The sequence below is a fragment of the Augochlora pura genome, chromosome 10 (assembly GCF_028453695.1).
Source record: "Augochlora pura isolate Apur16 chromosome 10, APUR_v2.2.1, whole genome shotgun sequence".
Classification (NCBI taxonomy): Eukaryota; Metazoa; Arthropoda; class Insecta; order Hymenoptera; family Halictidae; genus Augochlora; species Augochlora pura.
In genome coordinates, this window is record NC_135781.1 from 5115325 (window position 1) to 5131931 (window position 16607).

The 16607-nt window shown below is 41.5% G+C and overlaps 1 protein-coding gene across 1 annotated transcript in view; it reads left to right on the top strand.

The window, feature by feature from the left end:
* Positions 1–16607, top strand: part of LOC144475820 (cell adhesion molecule Dscam2) — a 309344-nt gene that overhangs the window by 237496 nt on the left and 55241 nt on the right. The window contains exon 12 of the mRNA XM_078192123.1: positions 10817–10936. Within this exon, the coding sequence (XP_078048249.1) occupies positions 10817–10936 (120 nt within the window). The remainder of the gene's footprint in view (positions 1–10816; positions 10937–16607) is intronic.

Genomic DNA, 16607 nt, shown 5'->3' on the forward strand with positions numbered 1-16607 from the left:
TCAATTGTGAAATATTTATAAATATTAAAAGAATATTCAGTTGTTTGAAATATTTTCTTAGAAGAACGTTATTTTTCAAATTTATTAAGCAGACCGAAATTTTTAAACTGATCCAATGAAAAATGCCTTTGTCACTAATAACCAAACGGTTGATACGACTTTAAACACTATTAATAAAACGTTATCTTTTGATTTAATCAAAATTCAAAAATGGAAGCAAACGAAGACACAGCCAAAATACAAAAATGATCTCGTTCCACCAACGAAATAACGCGAAGAAACTTAGAGAACAAAAATGCTGTCAATGGTTGAGATTTTCAATGGCCTGACATAACCTGACACACAGGAGAGTGCCATAACAGCCTAATAGATCCCGGACCGCGTTAAGCGTGCTCCACGCTCCCAAATTCCAGTGTTTGTTCGATCCTGGCTATCCGGAAATGAATTCTTCTAACGACGATAAAAGTCCGAGGAATCACGCGGAAGCTACCGGGATCGTCGCGCCACTATTTCAAGAGCCGGGAACCGCGGGTACCGGTAGTATTAAGAGCGGTGACAAGCCGCGATGTCGTGTAATGTTCCTCCGACCATTCATATTCACTAGGCAGCCAGGCAGCGCGCGCAAAACCCACCGTAAATCCGTGTTACCCGTCTATGCGCGTCCGTCCTGATTTCGATAGCGTTTTTTTCCCGGAGGCCGACCGCGACCGTGTACAACCGACACGCGCACGCACACACGCGCGACCGTAGGAATAACACCGGGGGACGCGGGTTTTGTCGCGAAAACTTTTTCTACCGCTAACGAACTATTTTCACAGTTGGATACGCCCAATCTGACCTCGAACACGCGAGCCGAACCCGGAACAATGCTCCCGATCGCGGTTCATTACCAGTGTCATGGGTCGCGGTTTTTCTGAAAATTCGGCCACCGTGCCGCGGAGTTTGCGTTTGCGCGGGGCGTTTAGGTTTACGTTCGCGTAAGTATTCGGTTTACGTTTGGTGAGCGTTTAGGTTAGATTTGCATAGATGTTTAGGTGAGGGTTTGGTGAACGTTTAGGTTTACATTTGCATAGGTGTTTAGGTTTACGTTCGATGAGCGTTTAGATTTACGTTTACGTTTTGGTTGACATTGACATTGACAATAATATTTGTGTTTATGCGTTTGTGTTAGCGTTTATGTTTACGTTTCCTTAGGCATTTATGTTTACGTTTCTTTAGACGTTTAAGTTTACGTTTGCGTAGGCAAATTAAATTTATGTTTGCGTAGGCGTTTAGATTTACCTTTTCATTTAGTTTGACATTGACGGTGACAATAACGTTCATATTTACAGGTTATGTCAGGTTATGTGCATATCAGGTTATGCATATCAGGTTTGCATTTGTCAGCGTTGACATTGACATTTACGTTTACCTTTCTGTTCAGGTTTGCATTTACGTTTATATTTACATTTGCATTTATGTTTCCATTTTCTTTTATTTTTACGTTAAGCTTGCATTTATTTCCATTTTCGTATCTTTTTACGCTTGCATTTATGTTTCCATTTTCGTTTCTTTTTACGTTTCCATGTTCATTTATCTTTCCATTTTCGTTTCTTTTTACCGTCGAGTTTGCATTTACGTTCGCATCGACATTTACAATTTACGTTTACCTTTACGTTTGCGTTCGCGTTTGCGCCCGCTTTCCGCGTTTACGACGCCGGGTATCGATTCCGTCCCACAAGGAGTACCGCCGTCTCCTCGCTGATCTTGAGAGCAGACTAGAGCCGGCCACGTGCTATTGACGGATTCAAGCGGTTCCAGACTATTAAGGAGACTCTAAATCTGCGGAGCAATGGACTGGATACTCCGAAAACAATGGCTCGTAAATCGAACGGTTCGAGAACAACGTTCATAATACCGTGAAACGGTTTATGACTTTGTCGCGAGGAACGAGATCTAGGAACAGTTTCATTTTCCGTAACAACGATCATCCAGACATTCGAAAGCAAGATTTCATAGCGATCAAGTAATAGAGAAATTAAAGCAGAAGTACTTTAGTCGCTGCACAGTGACCTAATAATATCTGAAAGCCCCTCGGGAATATTAAAAAATATATATTTAAGCCGTTTAGTTTAATTTAAGGAACGTTGCTACGTTTTAAAAAATGCTCGGGTACTTTCTGCCAGAGGTAGTATAATACATTTAACCCTTTGCACTCGAAACCGCTTTAACTCGTATTCCAACAGAGTTTCCCTGATGCGCAGTATTTAAATTTTATATGACTTAATACATTTCATTCATGTGAAATTGAGTCACATAACTTGCGCAGCAGTTGCAGTTTTAATAGCTTCTTAAATACCAACAATTATATTTGGCAATAAATGTTCCACCGGGCTTACAGAGAATACCCGCATTTTGCAAGCGCTGAGAAAAATATATAATAATAAAATAAAAGTATGCAAACGAAATTAATAATAAAAACGTGAGGAATAAATAACATGGAAATAAATAAATGAATAAATAGATAAATAAATAAATAGGACATACATAGACTAGCTCGTATAATAAATTAATGTCCCTCTCACAATTTTACTATACAATGCTACTTATATAATCCTGATAATTTACAAATTATTTTGTAACACGACAATTTTTAGTGTTGCCTTGGCTCACCACCCTAGTGCAAAGGATTAATAACAACATTCACAAAAGTCAACCCTAACACTGTCTCAAATAAATTATACACGTTTCAACCAAACGAGCGAACACTTCCCACTAGCAATTCAAGAAGACGAGCACGGCAGAACAATGACACACAACGAAAATCGTATCAGAGGAACCACGAAACCAGAGTTCCAGCAACGGCAGCATAATTGGTCTAATTGCCCAAGAAACTGTAGAGAACGGTAGGGAGAGGAGAGCGCAACAGAAACAAGTATCAACGGACATCTGGAGTCATTTCGTAGCGACAAAGTTTCGCAGTAGCCCGGCGCAAGGAGGCAATTTGAATCGGTCAGATCGCGGCCACCGAAAGTTCGACGAAGTTTTCGCGCTAAGCTAAGTGGAGTTAAGGTCGGCGATAGTTGGCCGAAACAGAGGGCGATCGACCGGAAAATAGGGTGCGCGATTTCCGGCGATCAGCGAAACGTTCTGTATGATAAGAGCGAGAACGGCAGACGGGGAAGCGACGATAACGAGCAAGAAGCGAGAATCGCACGGTATCGGGCGCGAGACGATAAGAAACACCTGACTTTCCATTTGTTTTCCATTATTATGGAACGACAGCCGGTCCCGCGTGGCGCGGCGTTGCCGTTTCGCGCTTGTATCTCGGGCGCGGCTGGCGTCCCCGAGAATCGGACGACGATACGAGCCGGAAACGGCCAACGTCTACCGGAGCTCCGTGGCACAAGAAGAACGGAAACGACGAACGCGTTCAGATAAACGTCGCCCGCGCATTAGACCTGTGTTATCGGACACACGTGTCCTAATGTCTAGAAAACGAGGCGCGCGCGCTCCGGCTCGTCATTCGCGGACCGTTCCACTGCCACGGGGCCGGGCTATAGAAACGGTTGATGTCCCTGCCGCGGTGTTAGAGAGGATGTGCGTGTCGTTTGGATTTACCGGGACCCCCGTGCTACCGAGAGATCGGTCCATTACACGAGGCGACGGAGAGTTATTACTGACGGTGGAATCGTCCGGAGGATTCAGTAATTAACGGGTCGCCCTAGATTGACGCCGCGATTACGAGGCAATTTCTGGGAGTCTTTCCGAAGACCGGTCGCAAAGTCTCCGGCGTGGAACTTGATTATCAGATTGCGGATTTTATGTATTTATCGCGGGAATAGGCGAGAGAAATACGGGACGGTTAATTAACCCGTTGCCGTGCCATTTGCTTTAGAAATAATATCGTTAGAATTTTTTCGATCACGCTGATTTCTTAGAAGGAAAGGAAACTTTTATATTTATTGCCTGTTTATATCTATTTGAATGTTTAAATATTGGCTACGAGAGAATAAGATTTTATTCCTAGTTAGAGGAACGGATTAACATTCATACTTGATAACGTATTACTAGAAATCTTTGTCACGAGTCTGACTCGTTAATAACTTTATAAGGTTAGTATGAAATTTATGCTGTATATTTGCTATATTTGTATTTTATTCTTTTGTCATTTTTAATCAATTGAAAGCAATGAAACGGTATTGTTAAATTTTTGTCTTACGTTTAATGTGTTATATTCGACTTACTCAATTTTTAATATAAATGCATAAAATCGGCAGTCTGTATGTAATAATTCTTCATATATCAATATTAATATATTCATATTACATAAATGTCATTCAGGCAACGTTATATTCATATTATAAATCGTATACGGTATATGATAATGAAACCTTTAGAATTACCATAAATTAAACAATGTAGCTCTCGCTCGTACTATTTACTGACTACACATTGAAAGTTTACTTTTGAACGAATTTCAGAATGGTTTCGGAATTTCCAACTTCGAAGACAATTAACCCTTCGCGCTCCTATGTCGAGATAAATTCGAGATTAATTTTTGCAATCGATTTTTATCCGAAAATAGCTGGACTTTATTTCTTTCGAAAATAGACGAATGGATTAAGAATGTTGGCGCACTAACCTCAATTTATTAAAATTATTACAGAAAGAAATTAAATTGTACTTGGCTCTTAACCCCTTGCACCATGACTCCTTCAACGTTGCATTTATTAGCACTTATTTGTCCTTAATATTTTCCTCAATAGGACCAGATAATTTTTTTTACTTGTATCGTCTTTATTTATTTCCTTTTCCAGATTTCGATAATAGAAAAATTCACTTTGATTTCGATTTAGAAGAAATTAATAATTTATTAATTTAGTAGAGCTTGCGTGGAATCTTCATCGCGAGTCTGACTCGTTATTATAGTGCAAGAGGTTAACATAACCTTGAAATTGGTGTATGATGTATGTGAATGATTTATATTAATATTAGTAATATAAGTAAAATTATATAAGCAGAGGTTATGATTATTTATTACAAAAGAACTCTAGTTAACCATGGTAACGGTTCGAGACAATTCTAATATAATATCGCAGAAAGTATGTGAAATTAAATTACAAAACAATTCAGAGCGCGAAGGGTTATTTTCGCGGATGACGATTTAACAATGAATAATCGCGCGTGGTTTGACGGTGCGCGGTCGGAATACAAAACAAATCCGGGCGCAGTTGGAAGCGCCGCAGCCGATCTATAAAGCGCGACCGAGATTTCAGTGATATTTGCCCATCTCGCCGAGTGGAAAGGAGCACACCTTCGGGGTCTTCCCTCGCCCGTTCATCAGCGACCGCCATCTTTGCTTGCCGCAACAGGTTTACGAGCGACGCGGCTTTTATCGAGAATTTTCTGTTTGCCTTTGTCTTTTGTCGTACGCGTCTTTTATCGGGGAAAAATGGCGAGCAAACATCAGCCGCAAACCCACGGCGTCGAAATGTTATTGCTCGAAAATCGTAAGTCGCCGCGCCGCGGCTTTCGGAAAGTAGGTTTTTTCATCCAAGTAAACAGTATAATGTGGCTGTAGCTCTGTTCATTCACTCATCTTTCAAAAGACCTTAGCATAATGGAGGCGACTCGAGTTTCCATTATTCGAACTGTCGGACACGATTGTAAATATCGTGAGCTATAAATAAAGGTTTTTCATTATTTGATAGTTAATGTTGGTTTCGGTGGGAAGCAAAGGGTTGCTTATTTCGATTGTAGAATATAAGAAAAAAAACGAAGCTAATTCAGTGGCAATACAATGACTAATATCATCGCCTTTTCTTACTTTACTCCTCTTACAGTAACAATAACCTGTCAAGTATAAATATTAACAATTCATAAAATTCGCAAAGAATTCTATTCCTTCGCCAAATACAGATCCTCTTGCTCTTCCTCAAAAAAAAAGATTAGAATCGAAGAAGCAGTAACCGTCGTAATAAAAACGGTACGGCAAAGGGTTAATCGTCGAATGGACCCGGAGCAGCGTGTTCAGCACAGTTGCACGGTGGTCCGGCAAAAAGATGGCTTCCGCCCAAGAGTTTTACTAGGGCAAAGAATACCTGTCGCGGGTAATCATTCCAGGAGCACCGTCCCTGCGAGCCGAGTCATCCGAGCAATTCCAATGATCCGAATCCCTGGAAGATTCGATACCAGGTAACCGAATTCAGGTTACTGCCGTTCGCGGACGGTATCCACGGATGCCACGAGGTCCGCATTGCGCTCCGAATAGTGATTCCTGTGTCGGACCCCCTTTGGATGGGCCGAGTTTGCCCGACCGGAACCGGCTCCCGGCGAGAAGGCTGCCGGGCAAGCGAAAAATCGTTCGCGCATACGCGAGAATGTTTATCGATGCTACTGTACTCCGATCCACCTCACGGCGACAGCACCCACGCGACAAAAGGGCTAGCTACGGGATCGAAAATAAGACACGACCACCCGCTAGACCGTGTATACATATATCGCCTATATGTACATATGTGTATGTATGTATATATATATATATATATATATAAAAATATAAAATAGCCAGATACGGTCGACGCGGGAGTCCGTAGGTGTGCCTTCGCGCGCGAGCGAAGGCGAACGAGAGGGATTCGTTTCTAGGGTGGCAGGCTTGAACCGTGAACCGTTTTGTTTAGTTCTAATGCATGACGATTATGACCGGTCCCGTGTGCGTCGAATACACACGGTTACTTTCGTTTTGGTTACGATATTTACCGGAACAGCACGTATCCGCCGGCGCGGCGGACGTTTAATCATCGGCGACGCGAGTTGCGTCGAGGACGCGGTAAGGCACAACAGAGCAGTGACCAAAGAAGAAGCGGTGTATAGAGCGGGAACCCAGAGTATTCCTTCATTGCTGTTTTACGTTAGATCTGTTCGTACTTTTCTGTTCTCAAACGACTGTTTTATTTCTTTTCTATTCGTTCGTCGTTTGCTGCGAAGGTGTCCCGAAAGTTCGACGAACCGGACGCCACGACCGGCGCGTTTCAGCGCGCGCACGGGCGCGCGAGTTTTCCGCCCGGGAAATATCGTCGCGCGAGATCGCACCGGCAATTAGATCAGCCGACTCCGCTTTATTTTTCATTCCGGCTGCCTTTTTTCGAACGCGAACGATTCGGGTCGAAAAACGCCCGTTGCTTTTTCTGCGACATCGCGTCCGCTGTATTTTTATCGCGACGATGCGCGCGGCGCGGCGCGAAACGCGTTTTCGTCGGTGTTTGCGCGCGCCGTACGATTATTATTACTATTAACATTAATATTACTATTATTATTATTATTATTATTATTATTATTATCGTTCACGCGTCGATGCCGGAGACACCGCCGGCGTCGTTTGCTCGTGGAGCTTTCCGGACACCCTGTGCGCTGATACATCTTCACGTTCATCTGAGCATTTGTCAAAGAAAGTTCGTTTGTAGACGTCGGGAGCCCGAGTGTGATCCCATCAAAATAGATTTTAGTCACGTACTTTGTTCCTGGTAAATCTTGGTTTCACTTTTTTCGTTTCTGTACGGAATTCTTGGTTTCACTTCTTTCGTTACGTTTTTCGTTTACCGTCCGCGTGTCTCATTATTAGCTAGAACAGTATTCATATTATATCTTAACCCATTTGATTGTATCATTATTGTAGCGGTTTCGTGTAACAGAGAGAATTACTTAATATTATATGCTCGTGCAATGCAACCGATGATATGTCTGTGACAGATGTAAGAAGCATGCGTTCGCGTAGTTAAAGGTTTTCTCGTTCATACGTTTCTCGTAATCAGTTTACTTTACCCTCGTTCATGGTTATATTTATCTTCTGTCTATTACATATTTAATGTATAGGTATGTACGTATAATATGTATACACGCGCGTGAATATATATGTATAAACACGTCTGCGTATATATTCTATTTTTATAAATATTTACATATTTATATATAAATGTTTTTGTAATATATATATATATATATATATATATATATATATATATATATAATATGTATATAATATATATATTATATATTATATAAATATGTATTACAAAAATAGAAAAGTGTATACGTAATGTACGTACATATAAATAATATATACCTTATTCTAACGAGCAACTTGGAATGACGATGGAAGAATGTTGGAAGCAACATTTTTATTCTATACATATTTGACTGTATGCCTCGAAGTTTTCTGCGTGCCTTCTTCTTTTCACGAGTAACAAGTAATATTTGAGATAGGGTTTGCGTTGTTCGTGATGTTGTGTTTCATTCGATCGAACGCAATCACCATTATGTATTTCTGAATCTTTTTTACTTGGAATGATGCCTGCCTGTGTTTAATTATATTTTTCGAATAATTCACGCATGGAACACGTTACCGCCCCCCCCACCTCCGCCTCCTCGCTTCCTTTCACCAAGCCGTATTATACGAAGACGCGCGCGAGGATATTGCTCCTTGTTTCGATCGATCGGAGAGTTTCGTTTTGCACTCGCGGTTTCTTTCGTTCTATCTATCCTACCCCCCTCTCTCTCTCTCTCTCTTGTTTAATTAACGCACATTATATTTCGTATTATCACGAGGCATTGAATACACGTCCGCCTTTGATTTCGTTTTCCAAAGCACGTTCCACTGTACTTATTCCTCGGTTTTTTTGTACACGGTTCCGTTCGGTCCCTAAGAATGCACGATCTTGTTCGTTCCCACTTTCAATGGTTTCATTCAGTCTTCCGTTCGTTATTTTAATTGCTGCTCGAAGTTTATTTAACCCCCCCGACCCCCACCGGTCCAGTAATTAGTTCCTCCTCATTCGGACGACGAGCGGGCATAAAATATTTTTCATCCCTCCGATACCCGACATCGTCAATTCAAGTGTAGTTTAAACACCATACAGGCATACCGTCGCCGGTGCCCACCAACTGTTTACAGAACACGAGCACAACACAGAGAGACACGCACACGTAACACAGCAGCATCAGCAGAGACACACGTTCTACACACACGAATAACTCGTTGTTGTTTCACGCACACACGCATACACATACACATTCTCACTCACTTAGCAACCCGTAAGTATGCAGTACAACGAACCCAATGGACATTGCATGCGTTTCGCCACACACCAGTAAAAACATTGTAACATAGCCAGGCGTACAAGTGTAAAACACACAGGACACACATATATACATATATTCAGCAGAGCCAACACACGCACACGCACATACAGACAGACAGACACGACAGTATAAAACAATAGTAGATCGAGGCCGGCCGCGACGATCCCAGTCGCCGGAAGCAGCCGTTCGATCTTCCGGTTCTGACCATCGTCCGCGAGAACAATGGCTAATTAGCGCGACGGTAAAATCTTTGCGCGTCGGTCGACGTCAAACTATGGACAACCCCCCCACCCCGATCGATTGATCTTCGTCTACCGGCGCACCCGGTGATCAACGTCCGGCATTTTCGTGCCGGGGACGCTGCGACCAAAAATTCATTTCTTTCGCTCCCGGGTGATTTATATTCGGAATATTTTCAACCGTGCTCGTCCCCCTCCCGTGTTTTTCCACCTGTCACTGTAAACATGAGGAATGCGTCGCGCAGCTGCGATCGCATCGATGTAAAATCATTAGCCGTGCGCGGTGCGACCCGAGGCCGAGAAGACGCCGCTCGCGAAAGCAAGTCCGCGATTTTCAGCGAAATGTTTACCGAGCCACGCCAGTCGTCGATTGTTCGATGTTAAATAACGATGGACCGGCGTGCCGACCCGTTGCTTGTCGTTTCTACTTACGCCGCATGGCGAACCTAACTGCAACAAACACGCACACGTTGATCGATCCTCCCCGCTGACGGAGATTTATGGGTAAATAATCCCGTCGACGCGACGGTTTCCACTGTTCCGTTTCTGGAACGATTTGATTCCGTTTATTCCCGGCATTTAAAAACCGTAGGAACGATTCGATTTTGTCGGGCAACGTGCCCACGGTGTTATCCAGTAGCCCTGTCTTTTTAAACTTCCCGGGAACGCCGTAGCTTCGGAAATATATTCTAGCTTCGATAGGAGAAAGTTGCGACGAAAAGTTACGTCGCGTTAAAAGTAAAATAAAATTTTTCCACGCTTCAATTACCGTGCTAATTCTCATTAAATATTACAGAAGTTCGCGAAATTATATAACAATCACTTTATTACTCAGTGGAATAAAAATTTCATTTTCGCCGTCGCTTCTTAAAATTACGTAACCTGTAATTAATTCTGAAGTTGTTTCACGTGCAAATCGAGACTTACTTTCGCCAATCTGTAAAAAGATGATTAATTAAGAATTTCGCAGAATCCTCGCGATCGTTCAATCGCGGTCAATTTTCAAAGGCGCTCCCCGCTCGGCCGTGATTTTTGTCCGAAGCCGGCACAAAGAGAACCTAATTTCGGAATCGGGCAAGGACCGGACTCCGCGAGATTTTCCCGATCGAAATTCTCGTCTGCGCCCGCTGTAACCCTGACCCATTCAACGAAGACGAGGCGAGCCGGTGGTTCCGAATTTGACGCGCGTTCCGGCCGAAAAGGATCGGACGGTCACACGTCCGTCGAAACGAAGCATTGTCAACGGGAGAATACGTTCGCGCGGACAAGGCGGATCGGAATCAAGACGCGAGCGAGTAAGGGGCCGGGGGCACCGCGGTAATTGACGTCCCTGGATCCCGGATACGTGGCGTCGTCGGCTGGGATCGTTCGGGACCTGTGCCGCGGATGAAGAACGCTCGTCGATGAAGCGAGCCGACAAGTCCGGCGATGTTAAGCCAATTGGATTGTATTTTTAGTGCCGCCACGGTGGACAGTGGAGCCTATCGACCAGAACGCCGTTGTAGGTCACGGCGTCTCGATACCATGTCAAGCCGATGGATTCCCCATTCCGACCGTGACTTGGAAGCAGCCGATCGGTAAGTCGCTACTATTTACTTCGTACCTCGGCGCGTTCTAACCGCGGCTCTGGTAGACGCGCTCGATGTTGCTCCGCGGATCGTGAAACACGCGAATGGCACGAGGATCCTGATCCCATCCTGTTCTATGTCTCGAACAGCCTTGTCGCTAATTCGGCTACATACAATTACATAATTCAGTCGCGTTGCGTCTCAATTACATTGTATCTGAATGGCGTACTTCGACTGGATTGCGTAGCGATCGCATTGTATTTCAACTATAGTGTACTTCAATTGGGGTGTACTTCGATTAGAATGCATTGCGATTGAAGTATACTTCGATTGGAGTGTTCTTCAATTAGAATTACACTGTCTTTCAATTACATTGCACTTTAATTACAATTGTACTTCAATTACATTGCATCTCAATTACAGTGTACTTCATTTACAATGTACTTCAATTACATTTTATTTTAATTACATTTTAATTCAATTTCGTCATTCAAATCATACAGTCAATTCAATCGCTAATCATTTAAATCACCAGTGACGTTGAAAAACAATGCAATTAAAACACAATTCTTCAAATTGCAGCCCGGAATTTCGAAGAAGTGAGATACATTCTCACGTTTTTCAATTAAATACAAAATTCAATTATTATTTGCAAATGCAATATTAATCTAATTTTTGTATTCAAAAAATGTACAAGAATTGCAAACAAAAATAATAAAATCTAGCTAACATAATAATAATATACTTAAAAATATAATTTTATATAAATCAGTTTTTTATGTCTGTACGAAGATAATGTCACACATAACCTAGTAAAAATAAATATTATTAATTTCTCCTAAATAGAAAAAATATTTGTTTCTCCTATTATACAAATCTAGAAATAAGACGAAATAAGAATATGTAAAAAATAACAATTGAAACGAAAACGCGCTAATTAATAATTAGTTGAGAAATAAATAGTACTTCAACCCTTGTCACTCGAAAATCGCATCGCGTCAAGTATCAAAAATTCGAGCGAACTTAACCTTGAAATATTAAATATTAAATATTAACTTTAAAGCGATAAAACTCCGAAATTAGACTGTCCGAGTACAATTTTATAATATCGACTTTACGAGACGAGGATTCTTAATTTTAGCACGATGCTCGGCAGTTTTGTTGCATCCCCCGAGTGCAGGGCGAGAACAGATAAGTAAATAGATGTAGAAATGATGGAACTGGCATAAGCAGAAGAGAGTTCCGCTTTCATAGAGACCAACAAGGGAAATGATATACAGCTAGACTGCCGGTGTAACATGTTCTTAACTCGCTGCATAAGTTCTGAAAGCTGTTGCATTTTCTGTAACCTGCCGGCACGCCGCCCAAGGCAAATACACCTACTAATCCTGATGTATGTTGTCAACAACTTTATAAAGTCTGACAAGAGCTACGAGTTAAAGGTTAACTGTTCCTTGGGACGTGAAAATGTGTACTGCGCTACCGTAAGAACGCGGGCTGGCAAAATGGCGAAATTGCAATACTTTGTGCAACGTACAGTGAGTAGGAAAAGTATTCGGAATGCTTTTAAAAAGGTAGAATATTGTTAAAGGTGATTTTAATTTTTTAGAGATTGTAGGAAAAGTCTAGAATGTCAGAAAATAACTAAATAATTTTTCTGTTAAGCAAAAATCTTAAAAGAATAATAGAAAGCATATTAGGTCACTTTCATGAGCCATAGTTAATAAACGGCGTATTCAATGCTTTATAAATAGTTTGCAGATTTTACGCATTTATTTATTAGACAATTTAAAAATACTCTCACATTCTACCGAATTGATTAACATCGTCCAAATAACATTGCTATTTATTTTCTGTTCCTCACAACCCGACGGCATTTATTTCGCGTAAAAGCTCCAGTTATAAACGCGCGACCATAGATCGCCATTTACAGTTAGCCTAGTCCTGCAACAATGGGAAATACGCAGTAAATCCAACGGTCAGAAACTGCGCAACAATATGCGGCTCATTATTTGAAAGTCGCGCCGACAAAAGGAGCGCACGGCGTACGGCGAACAAACAATCTAGATCGTCGCAGCAAAATTGCAACATTGTGCATCAAGGGACTCGGAGAGATCGATTTGTGGCGAATGACTATTGTCGTATATACCAACAAAAGGGGTGAATCTGCAATGTTGCCCGGCTACCGACGATTTTTACACGTGTCTGACTTAACCCCTTCCCATACATTGTCGAGTCTGGCACGCGACGAAAATTTCTAGTAATAGTTTATTTAGTGTAAACGCTAATCTGTTGTTTTAATTAAATTAAAATATAATCTAAAAAATAATATAAAATATAATCTAAAAAATGATATAAAAATAATCTAAAAAGTAATATAAAAATAATATAAAAAATAATATAAAAATAATCTAAAAAGTAATATAAAAATAATATAAAAAATAATATAAAAATAATCTAAATTGTATTTCGCCTTCTTAGAAAATATTACAATCGAAAAACTTCTAGTCGTTGCAACTATGAAGAAAATGGTACGGCAAAGGGTTGATGATACTTAGGAAGCTCAACATTACATACATGTAAACGAGCGTCTACAATCGAGCAATCAACGCCTACGTAGAAAAATACAGCGCACCGAAAGTGCAGAAAAATTCGCGATATCAACGAAGTTATTTCGCAAGTTAAATACATACCGTGTCGCGCGAGTCGGAGCAGTGAAAACTTTCCGGGCATAATTTAATATTTTCGTAGACGACGGGTCAGTAGATAGAAACCGTGTAATAACAGTCACCGGCGTGTTTCGAATATTGTTTGTTTACTTTCCCGAGGTGGCCGTACACGGGCGCGCCTTCGAATGATGAGCGACTGTATGCGTATCAGTTCGACGAAAAGGTCAACATTTATTTACGCGTCCTCCCTCTCTCACTCTCTCTCCCTCCCTTTCTCTCTCTCTCTCTCTCGTAAAGCGAGATAAAAAAAAAGTTTGCTTCGCGAAAGTTTGATAATAACGCCGACAGCCGGAGAAATATTGCAGGTCGATGCGAACATTTGTCTTGGCGTGGACTTTAACAGTCAATTTATTAAAGAAAATTTCCTCCGCTGAAAAGGAGATAAAATGGCTGCTCAAGAACACCGAGTGGCCATTCCCATAACATTTCTCAGCCACCACCTCATTTTTCTCCCTTCGCCGTGCATAAATCCACTTTATGTTTTCCCAGACACTGCGCCCGGCTGGCATAATCTACGGTTAAAGGGACGATTAGATGGAGTTAGTTTATTCGCCCAGCCCTGACGAGTTTACTGTCCTTATCGATTACGCTCTGTCCTCGAATTAACCCCCGTGACATCGCCGGACGAAATATAAACTCCCGGTCGGCTGAGAAAACAGTGCGAAAATTGCGGCGATCAGATCGTCGTATTGTAATTCGTTCTACGAAACACGATATAATTAAACAGGATCGTACAAAAAGTTTAATTCTAATTACGTAAATAATAACGAATAAATTTTTCATTACTCAGTACCGGCTCGATTACTCGAATAATTAATTATCATTCGAACCGGAGATGCTTCACCGACAAAATTTCGTGTCAAAAATATAAATTGTTATATGACAGTAAAATCTTGAGTCGCTCGAATCCATTAATTCTCGTTTAGACATTGACGTAAATAATATTAATAATTTCTGTATTCTTGAATAAATGTTCCTCCGTGATTCCGTCGTGTCCTACTTCACCGATGAATTGAGATGCAATTATTCTCTCTCTCTCTCTCTCTGCTCTGCTGAGTTCGTTGTTCTGAATTTGTTGGCAAAAATCTTTGACTGCGTTATGAATCATTGTTCTGCCCGTGGCAGTCGAAACCTGACTTCATTTATCCCTGTTATTAAATAATCTGAAATGTTCTTTTCAAGTGCTTTCTTTGCCTGCCTTGTACCTTTATTGCTTTTTGTCCCGATTGAACATTTCTCCCGGTGTCCATTCAAATTCTGCGAAGCAATTAAATGGGGTACTTGCACTTCTGTGTAAGCCCAGATGTAATAATTTTATGCGCCGCTGAGCATTGGACTGAAATCGTCGAACCGCGGACTTAATTCATGTCATTGTTATTTATTCACTGTTCAATACGAAATGAACGTTTTCATTGATTTTTCGGGTCGTATGTTACAAGTTCGATGATTGTTGTATGAAGCGATTTTATAAATAATATAAAGTAATTGATTAGGAAAATAAATTTTATGAACTGTATCTGCTGTAATAGATTGGATCGTTTAATAGAATAATTAACTAGTTGAACAGATGAGATACTCTATTTTCGTTTCTTCATACAGTGTTTATACTTTTTTTTACATTTTTTACATGATTTATATTCATACATCCTCGCTTTTCTTATATCTTTGTATATTTCTATATTTTCTCTATATATACTATATATTTTATATATAAACTACATCTAATATTTTATTAGTTCAAGACAAAACAAAGCAGAAATTTTAAATAATTTTCTCTTCTAAAGTTATTATCTTTACCCACAGATTCACGCCTTCCTTTATTGAGAACAAATAAAACAAATTTTTCGAGCAAAAGTTATTTATCAATAAGTGAACAGAAAATCGAAAGAGTAAAAATTGTGAAGAATATTTTTATTCAACGAACAATCCTAGTCGTTTTAACTCTTTTTTTTCTAATAGAACTGTATAATTACGTTCGCATAAATATATGGATTTTTCAATTTTCTTTAAAAAAGCATTAAGAGTGAAAAAGCGTTTAGTTCAGCATTTATGATTTTCATTTTGGATCGTACTGTACGCGAGGCGCCGCGGGTCGTCCCGGTTGTCTCTGAAATCTAAGATCGCGGCATCGCGCGACCCGTCTCTTTAAAGAAACAAATTATTATTTCCCGTCACAGCTCGGCACCGCTTTAACAAGCGAGATCCGATGCGTTCCGCTTTGACAGGCTCCGCCGAGGCCAACCCCCCCGTCGATCTCACAGAGGCAACTGCTGCCCGCTGATCCTTATTAGTAGTCCTTGCTCGTTCCGCGCGCAAGTGGAACGCGGCTCCTTTCCGGCCGATTTTACCCGGGGAAGCTCTCACTCCCCCGAGTGCCTTATTCGCTCATTGTCAAAGCACCCAACCCTCCGCTCCCCCCTTCCGCGACCCCCCGACGGCTCTTTCGGTCTTATTTAATTGGCGGGATCAGCTTGTTCCTTTCCATGCCGGCGGCCCGCGAAAATTCCACGTCGACGCGAAAGTCTGAAATTCGATTCCGAACGATTCGCAATTCACGTCGGCGAATCGCGAACCCGCCTTGTATCGACGCCGGGTAATCGACGGCAGATTATCCGACGGGGGGAGGGGCGCTCTAATTCGAGGCATTCGCTATCCGCGGATTATTACGATGCGACCCGTAACCTCGACGAGAGAGGTTACCGATCGTTCCGCTCCGATGAATTTTCACGATTCTCGATACATCTCGTCCATTGTTCTACCGCCTCCCCTCGGATTCCGCCTCGAGGAGGCCAATAACTCGCGGCGACTTCCGGGTCGACCGCGCCGCTGCTCGTCCTTTTCATTAAGTTACACCTGTCGGCTGTGTTTAACCCGGGCCCGCGGTTGCAGAAAATCCACCGATTCGACACATTTTTTGCTACATTCTACTCCGAGTCGAAGATTAAATTCGA